Source organism: Haliotis rufescens, unplaced genomic scaffold (assembly GCF_023055435.1).
Source record: "Haliotis rufescens isolate VD_foot unplaced genomic scaffold, xgHalRufe1.0.p SCAF_25, whole genome shotgun sequence".
Taxonomy (NCBI): Eukaryota; Metazoa; Mollusca; class Gastropoda; order Lepetellida; family Haliotidae; genus Haliotis; species Haliotis rufescens.
The window spans coordinates 4,033,172-4,043,445 of NW_025963946.1; the positions used below are offsets into that span (position 1 = coordinate 4,033,172).

A 10,274-nucleotide genomic window follows, 5' to 3' on the forward strand; every position below is an offset into this window, starting at 1 on the left:
ACAAGTGCAATAATCTTGGACGCGACGTTATACCCCATTTCACCTCACCTCACTCTAAAACTAGACCACCTCAAACAAGTCAGCTGCAATCCTTTAGGTATTTATGGCAATGCTGCCTTGTCACCTGCTTTTGAAAAAAGTGTCAGTACGAAAAGCCATCCTTTAGCAAAGTTTAGCACAAGGCTCTTCGTATTGTCGTGACCTACTGCACACATCACATCACTACCTACACTGGCGGTTGTACCCTAGGTAAACGTGAACACTTGATTAATGTCCTGCACAAGCAGTTGTAGATATAGTGACATGACTATTTTTAATAGACAATTCAGATATTTTCCAGAATATATAATCTCCGATCAATAGCTTTAAGCTGTTTCACAAACATGCAGTTGTAAGAACCTCAATTATATATTGGACACAGGTTGCTCAGTGATCTAAAAAGCGTGTATTCCCCCATGAACTGGGATATTTCTCGATTCTGATTGGTCACTCAGAGGCTATTGAATCACAATAAACCCTCTCCGATTGAAACAACTGGTATGGCGGCCGCATCACCGCGGAAGCTAGACATATCTAAATAATTATATTTACAATTACAGGTTAGAAAATGCTTTTTTTTCAGTCATATACACAGGATACAGATGTATTCGAAAAACAGTACAGATTCATGTATAAAGGTAATTCGCAAAAGGATGTGGTACGGAGGAGGCCTAAGGCATAATCCACAGCATAGTACAGATGAAGACATATTTATGTATACAATTAAGAAGATGCGGTATTTATGGTATTATGTTGCAAGCATCAAATGAATAAGTTAGTTTGTAGTTTGAGTTAACAAAGCCCATTTTCTATTAAAGGCAGAGAAGTAGTTACTTCTACGTGCAATATGATATTCAACGTCATAGATACTTCTTATTGTGTTCTTAAAAGCGACAAAGTCAACATTTTCAACCTTATACACTGGACAAAGATAATTATTTTAGCAGCTTCAATCAAATGGTTATTTAATACATCAGAGGTACCAAAGAGGAGCTCGTTGTCAGTTATATGGATTTTTCTATGCAAAATATGAGCCAAGTAAATACAGAAATCTGCCCAAAAATTCTTAACAACATGACATTCGATATAAACACGAAAAACGTTTTCTTTGTGAGTATGACACATAGAACACTCATCGTTATCAATAAGTTTCATTCTTAATAAATCACGTTTAGTAAATATTACTTCATGAACAAATCTAAACTGAAAATCCCTGAGTTTTGTGTCCCTTAACCCATGGCAATATACACTGAATATTTGTTTCTATGGAAAAGAACATCCTAGCTGATATTCCCATGTCAAACAAGATTTAGGGAGAGGGAGGGAATTCCCTATCAGTTTATTATTAAAAAAACTTTTGTTCCTTTAATAGAACGTGAAGATCATAAATCCAAGGAGATACTGTGAGGTTAGAGGAGGAATGTATATTTTTATCAATATTTTGTCTCCAACCTCTTGGAATATTAAAATACATACGGTTATAGTAGAGAAAAGTTCCTTTAAGATCATAAAGATGTTGTAAACGTGGGAAAGGGAAAGTCGTAGAAAAAGCACAGTTTCGGTTACTCCAATATTCAAAGGATGTGTGACAATACATTTAGACGATAGAAATCTACAAAGAGAATGTATTTACGTTTTGGAGACAACAGAGGGCTTGGAATTTGGCGCCTTTCTACATACGACTGTGACGTCATTTCCTTTGCGTCATAATGATCGTCTTTACGTCATAATGGAGACGTGCGGTGTAGAAGAAACGTCTTGGAAAGCTTGCTTAGTTTTCTTTGGGGATGCCCACCTCGTGTTAGCTTACCAAGTTGCCGTGCTTATATGCTTTCAATGACTGTCATATGTTCGAGTGAAGTATTACGGTGTAAACAAACTGCTTGAGCATATACAGCGCCACATTTTGCTTACAAGCTGTTGTCGTCGATTCCGTAATTCAGATCAACAACCCACTCAAGCACTTGCCCTATGCCGCTTCACTCAATATATTGTCTAACACCAAAGAGTTTGCTTTTTATTTAGTCATGGCAGAGTGGAGATAAACATACCGGTTCCAAATTCAATTTAGCGCCATGTCATTAAAATCAGATCTTAGTTCTCGCTACCGCTAAACAAAGATCTGGGGACATCCCATTAGGGTTCACGTCAGAACGACCTTTCATCCGACCAATCAGAGCGTCGCTTACTAGATCAAAGTGACGGTCGGAATGTGATTTCTAATCATGCAGCCTCGAAAACGTTAAAACAGGGTATTCCGAACGACAGTTACGGGCTTAACGACATAATCTATACAATCTAGACCATATATTAGCCATTCTAGAACTTTCTTTTGTTCAGGTTTCAAATTTGTAAGAGAGAATTTGTCACAATATGTTTCGAAGCGTAGTCGCCAATTTGAAATTTGTGCCGTAAAGCACGAGAAAGCTGCCTTCTGATTGGCTAATGTCGACTTCTTGTCAGTAATTCCATTGGTCAGTCAGAGTTTGCGAAAGGTCGGTCTGACGTGACCCGTAATGGGATGTCCTCAGATCTTTATTTAGCGGCAGCGAGAACTAAGATCTGATTTTAATGAGATTGAATTTAGCGCGGTTACACTGCGGGTAACCAAGCCCTACATTGAAAAACACAGTAAGTTTATTTCCTAATTAGCTGCGCTGAGATGCGACCCAGAATCAGGACTATCATAGATGCCGATCTGCAAATACCCGACACCCTAATCTAAAGTGCCGCTGGCAGTTCACTCCCCTGCGTGGTACAAGCCAAAGAAATTTGATGGCGGATATCGATAGACATATGACATGTTGCTGACAGTGACAGACACGTGATCATCCTGCCTCAGTCTGACTGTAGCGGACAGATAACTCGTGACGAACCTCTCGCTGACTTCCGGTAAGGTCTTCTTGGCCAGAAGAACAGTGCGCCCCAAATTCGGCAGATGGGCGTTGTCTCTTCTGATTGTATGTAAGACGTTGTCAGGATGTTGACGTGGTTGGTGAGTTTTGAACGTGAAGAAGGAGTAGACGTGATATAGGCCAGGTTTTGTAATGTGAAGATTCTGTCCATCACTTTTGATGTCGATGCCTTTGTAAGCTGAGCCATAGCCGTAGTCCTGATTCCATTGTAAGGACGGCGCTGCAAATGAAATGAGTGACGGAAATTGAATATAACATGTGCTACTTATACACATGACTTATATGAAATTTGGATTGTACTCGATCTGAAGAGTTAAAACGTTATACTAAATTACTATTGTGCTCTTCCGAGATTTACTCGTGGTGAATACCTGTAAAGATACAGGTTAGAATTGGTCTTCATCAACCCTTGATTGTCGTAAGAGTTAACAAACGGAACTTGTACTGAGTCTAATTATAAATTGGAATTTATTTTACACTCCCGATAAGTGGGCAATTTCAAACCCCCTATCAGTATTGCATTTGATTTACAGGCAACGGGTATAGTCTGAACTGAACATGGTAGTTTATCATCTAATTCACGGATATCCAAACATGTTAACGTACGTACAATCAGACTTCAGGGCATCGCTGTCCAGGTAAAGATGGGCTCCAGTGCCTTCGTCAATTCCTGGTTGTTTGTGCTTGTACAGCCTGTTCGTGAACTAAACCGATAAAAATTCTCAATAATTGGTTGCAGTTGGCCGATTACGGAAATGTGTTCCGTGTTTCCGCACACGTTTAAAATCTAGTCCAAGTCCAAGTTCATTATCTTAAACCTATTTACATATGTATATTAAGACACAGTCATTGTCCATAACATGCATATTAATAATAAAAGTCATTAGTGACGTCTGTGTGTTTATACGTGTAACTATGACGCAAGAAGACGTTTACCTGTTTTACAAACGCAAGGGGCGGTGGGGTAGGCTAGTGGTTAAAGCGTTCGCTCGTCACGCCGAAGACCCGGGTTCGATTCCTGACATGGGCACAATGTATGAAGCCCATTTCTGGTGTCCCCCGCTTGATATTGCTGGAATAATGCTAAAAGCAGGGTAAAACCATACTCACTGACTCACTACAAACGCAAATTTATATCATAGTTTCTGAATCATAAATATCAATTATAAGTAACAAAAAATGTATTTTTCCAGTTTATAGAGAGGACGATGGCAATAATAGCTAATATTATACAATTAAACGTAATTTCACTGACAAATAAACTATTGCTTCCACCACGTGCATGTTTCTCAGATCTTGGAAACCCATTAAAAGTGGGTTGTGATATCGATGTGATAACTGGATACGTAAACTTGTCATCACGATCTGGTAATTTCTGAATGGATGCCACACTAAGTAAGAACTACTTTAATATTCTCCATACAACGATGCAATGTCTATTTGTTCAATAATATTTGAGACGCTGATATAGCCTAATGTTTAAAGCGTTCGCTTGTCACGCCAAAGGCCCGGGTTCGCCTCCATTTCTGGTGCATACTGCCGTGATATTGCTGAAAAACGCTGAAAGCGGTGTAAAACCATACTTACTCACTCACTCACCTTTAGATTAGCTGTCCAATATGTGTAGCTTTATTTTCCGACCTGGGGACGGTTGCCTCAAGAATTTAAGCAGAGGATACCGTCAGAATTACCCGACATTGGGTTGTCATTACAGTAATATAATTTTAAAACGAGGCAGAAATAATCTTCTCTTAGTGTTGGTAATTAATCGCACTGAAAAGATACCAACTCCCAAAGATACAGGAACTTATCGCCATACTACATTTCTGTATTTATTTATTTCTGACACCCTTACCAATACTTCAATATAATACAATTGTTACTGGTATACAAAATTAACCCAAATGTATATATATTTAAAACAGAGTAGTTAATATAGATAGTTATTGATTCTTACGACAAAAATATATTTTTCTTAAATATGATGTTTTATGAGTAAGTGAGTGAGTTAGGTTTAACGCCGCTTTTAACAGTACTCCAGTTTCCGCACGGCGTGTCAGATTAATGTGGGAGGAAAGCCCGAAGTGGTGCAGGTCTTATGTATTTACCAGTTCGTTGAAACTCACCAGCACGGGTATGGTGCTGACAAGCCTTGAAACGTATTCAGGGAGAACCGGGATTCGAACCCACAATCATAGGTTTCTGGCGTGTCCGAGGGACGCAACTTTGCACAGCGAATTCCGGACCCTCAGACCAGTGGCCCACCCGTCCCTCCGATCTTGCATGAAACTTTACACTACTTTACAATATTGAAACAAAATTCAGACTTCAACATATTTTCAAACTTTTACAGGCCAGTGTAGCAACATCCGGTAAACAAAACGTGATTGCTGGTCTCGCTCCAAATTCCTGAAGGTTTTCATTTTGCAAAAACAATCAAATATAAACAAAAATATATAGAACCGTACCAATTACATTCTTGCAATATGTCTGTTTCAAATACACACCCCGAATCGTTCACAGTCTTTCTTGATTGTGTTCACTCACCACTGACGGGGCGGTCGGGTAGCCTAGTGGTTAAGCGTTGGCTCGTCACGCCGAAGACCCGGGTTCGATTCCCGACATGGGTACAATGTGTGAAGCCCATTTCTGGTGTTCCCCGCCGTGATAATGCTGGAATATTGCTAAAAGCGGCGTAGAAGCATACTCACTCACTCACTACTCACCACTGACGCGAGTCTCCATAATCCTTCCGCATTTTGTAAACAACACAAATAGGATAATCCCGTCACACGACGCACGTAAAGCCCGTGCAAGTCAGACTTGTAAGTGCCCGGCTGAACACCCAGTGACCCGCAGTCCGTGCAAACCGTGCCCTCATCGTGCAACAGCGACACAAGAGCCTCTGCTCGCGGGCTGTCATCCGTGTCGCGCCGAACAGCTCTCCAGAAGTACACTACGCCCATGATATTGACCGCCAGTGACACAAACAGCAGAGCTACACCGAAGTACAGCTTCGCCCTGCGTGAGTCTCCGTCGCAGTGTCCTGCAGTAGCGTCCCTTTGGTGTGGACGGTGTTCCACAACACAGCAACTGGTCCCCGAGTTTTCCAACGTACCAGATGCATCATCACACAGCTTGTATTTTGCCTTGCGAGGTTCAGTGTGCACGGTCAGAACCGCCATTTTAATCTTGCAAGGCTATCTTCTTCCTGGTAAGCTACGCTTTCCTGGAAATGTAGGTGAAAGGTCAACCAAGCTTGCTGATTGAGCCGACATGAAGGCGACAGGCGCACTCGCGCATTGTGCTTGGGTACAATCCGATTGTCGGGACCGCCATTGTAATTGGGCGACGCTATCTTCTTCCTGGTATGGGAGGCACGGGTGGCCCAGTCATCTAAGGCGCCGCGATTCGCTGTGCAGAGTTGCGTCCCTTGGGCACGCCAGAAACCTATGATTGTGGGTTCGAATCCCGGTTCGCCCCGATTATGTTTCTAGGTTTGTCAGCACCATACCCGTGCTCGTTGGTTTCACCGAAAAGGTAACGTCTGAGACCTGCATCACTTCGGGCTTACCTCCCACATTAAGCTGACACGCCGTGATATAACTGGAATAATGTTAAAAGCGGCGTAAAACCCAACTCACTCACTCACTCACTCTTTATTGTCAGTATTACTATGAAATATTAACAAAGGAAAGAAAGCATACACTGCACCCTGGAACTATGGAGACACGCTTGTGCAAAAATACGAACAAAATAACATATGTATGGCTGTTCGTGCCAGGACTCACTGCTGGTTGGTTTGAAATACCAGATTCGCCTTTGATAACACGTGATTATTTTTCTTTTATTGACCTGTCAAGTAATAAATATTGACTCTCGCCTTCTAGAAAACAAGATGGCGTCTGGTCGTAACGTTTCACGGTTCGCCGGTTACTATAATGAAACGAGGGCAGTTAAAACTTTTCATAATGTCCGGTCGGCCACCTCATGGGTCGGGGCCTCGGTTCTTGTTTTCGCATATTGGCCTCGTTAAGAGTAACATATTTATTCGAATCATATATATTCGGACCCCCTCCTTGTCTAGTGGACGGAGCATCTATCCAGAGAACACACAAACACAAACACCCTCTCACACGCACACCCGTACATACACACACACACGTGCATGTTTCACACATTGTACCTACAAAGGGAATCGAACTCGGGCTTTCAGCGTTTAACAACACGGCTCCCCACCGGTCTGATAGATGACAGAGGAAAATAGGGAGATGGAGCAACTTTCCAGCTATCTATTGCATGGCCTAAGAGGATACGCAATTGGACCTTGTGGTCAGGTTCGGTGATTTGACTGCTGTGTTTTATACCGATGTTATGAGACGTTGCTCATGATCTGAACCACTTGTATGCATTCATAAGATTCATTTATGTACAGGGCGCTGTAACATATTCATGACTGCGGCGTAAAACAACAAACAATCAAAAGCAAACGCACCGGAGGCACGACTTCTGCTATGTTATAGTGTTCACTGTAACTCTTGAGTGGCTAGGGTGGCCGAGTCGTCTGAGGCGCCGCGATTCGCTGTGCAGAGTTGCGTCCCTTGGGCACGCCAGAAACCTATGATTGTGGTTTCGAATCCCGGTTCGCCCCGATAATGTTTCTAGGTTTGTCAGCACCATACCCGTGCTCGTTGGTTTCACCGAAGTGGTAAACGTCTGAAACCTGCATCACTTCGGGCTTTCCTCCCACATTAAGTTGACATATATAACTGGAATACTGTTAAAAGCGGCGTTAAACCCAACTCACTTACTCACTGTAACTATGTACAGTGGTGACGTCAACAGACTGAAATGTCCACAATATGATTACAATACATTGTGCCACAACATTGCCTCATAATATAATATGTCTTCGCAATGTCTTTTCTGATCTTAGCAGGGTTTTATTCCGTAGTATAGATGACTTTTTTTAAAGCGTAGATTATCATGAAGTAACCAGATAGTTAATGTCTAAGACCTGCTTCTCCCAAGACTATCCTGCCATGCTCGATGTACCCTGTAATACACTCTTCAAAAAAAGAAACGCACAGGTAGTATGTTGTTGAACTTGACTACAAAAAAAAATCCGCTATATAAATTGGATATATGTCATTGGACATTGTTGGTGGCCTGATATTCGACAACCGGTGGGTCAGAACGCAGCCATTCTCGATTTGCAATGTCTTAAAGTGCATTGATTTTACACTTGTTAAAAATTGGAATGGAGTAAAACAGTAAAGCAAAATGCACGCGCAAGTTATGGCATTCGTTACTCGTGGTAGTTGCAAGCATGAGCCAGTAATTTGTCATTCAATTGTCAACGTCCACCACAGCACCATTTGCCGCCTTTGCGACCGATACACACAGTTCAATTCCACTGCAGCCCGTCCGAGAACCGTCCGACAAAGAGTTACCACCCCTGCACATGATCACTGCATTCGACTGTTCCACCTTCGTCATCGCAATGCCACAGCTACGGGGACTACAGGACGCATCCTTGGTTTGGGGAGTATATGGGACCAGACTGTCAGGAACCATCTTCGCGAGGCTGGAATCCGACCCGGAAAACCAGGATGTGAGTGAGTATGTGTGGTAACCCCAGACTACATACAATCATTTAATAAACAAGACAACCCGGTATTACAGGGATAGTCAAGATGTACATGTATTTACTCTTCTTGAGTGTTTACATTCATGGCGGAAACAGCCGTCACGAGGGTTCCCAGAATTCCCTGCTAAGGGAGCAGTTATTATGCTTAAGTGGAAATCACGGGGAGTGGCTTATTGTTTAAACTGTTACTCTATGACACTCCTCCCCCATAGTTTTGTTGCACTTTAAACATAACTACCATAATGAATCTACACATGTTGAAAGAACTGACAATTGCTCCAGAAGATGTAAAGTGTCTCTTCACACATCTCATTGGAACATTTTAAATGAAATTTAACCAATATTGATCCAGATGTTATTTAGAGTCTCTCATGTCACACAATAACTGGAACACTTTAACTGAATATGCACTTGCATTAATGATTAAAGATAACTGGATATGCATCTGCTTATGTCTGAATAAGGGAACCAATAACAAGATCCAAAACTATCAATCACTGATGGTTCACTTATGTGACAAATAGTGTGAAATACATCACATTCTCATTACAGTTCATAACTCAGCAGCAATCTTTAGATTAAGTCTATCCGGCGCTTTCCGGATTCTGGAAGAACGACGAAATTCTTGCGCACCACAAGAATCTGACTGAGTAGGAGATAGTGCCTCTGGTAAGACCTGCTGTGGCTCGGGCCTTGTAGAAGTAACTTCATCTTGCAAGTGAGGGGTACCCGGAAGTACTGGAATGTTGCCAGGTTCAGGCAACATAGGTAACTTGTCGGGTAGTTCTGGTAGAACTGATTGTTCATGTGTTGATGGAACTGATTTATCATGTTGGCTTTCATGCTTCAGAACATGGCGCAAACGCAGGTGATCAATATGGCGCTTGACAACACCACCATTGTCAAGACGAACATGGAACGACACTGGACCGGTTCTCTCTGTTATGATTCCTGACAACCATTTGTCACCAGGACGAAAGTTTAAAACATACACAAGATCTCCAACTTGCAAGTGACGGTCCTTTGCATGTGCATCATGTACTGACTTTTGCTGTTCTTGTTTGTTCCTAACTTTACAGCTCATATCTGGATGAAGAAGATTGAGATGAGACTTTGGTCTTCTTCGAAGAAGTAATTCTGCTGGAGATAACCCCGTTGTAGTCTGCGGGGTAAGTCTGTATCTGAACAAAAACCGTGCGAGTTTTGTGTCCAATGTGCCCCCTGTCATACGTTTAATGCCAGATTTAAAGGTTTGTACAGCTCGTTCTGCTAACCCATTAGAGGCAGGGTGATACGGTGCCACACATGTATGAGTGATGCCATTACGTTTCATAAAGACAGAGAATTCCTCACTTGTAAAACAAGTGCCATTGTCAGTGACCACTTGGTCTGACAGTCCATGAGTTGCAAACATATGTCTGAGACAATCAATTGTAGCAGTGGATGTGGCACTGTTCACTGGAAACACTTCCAACCATTTAGAATGTGCGTCAATACACACAAGGAACATTTTACCCAGGAAAGGTCCGGCATAGTCTAAATGCAAACGACTCCATGGATGTTCAGGCCATTCCCAAAAGTGAAGCGAAGCCTCGGCTTGTACTGGACGAGATGTTGACACACAGAACAGGTTTTCACCTTGAGTTCCAATTCATCATCCATCTTTGGCC

General features: G+C 42.1%; 1 protein-coding gene across 1 annotated transcript; it reads right to left on the bottom strand.

Annotated features, from left to right (window-relative positions):
* Positions 1 to 2,779: 2,779 nt before the first annotated feature.
* Positions 2,780 to 6,163, bottom strand: LOC125383602. Its single transcript, XM_048402186.1, has 3 exons — positions 5,681 to 6,163; positions 3,565 to 3,658; positions 2,780 to 3,174 (listed from the first exon to the last, which is right to left on the bottom strand). Exons 1-3 carry the CDS (start codon positions 6,137 to 6,139, stop codon positions 2,780 to 2,782), a joined length of 948 nt encoding a protein of 315 aa, XP_048258143.1. The 5' UTR covers positions 6,140 to 6,163.
* Between the last annotated feature and the right edge of the window lie 4,111 nt (positions 6,164 to 10,274).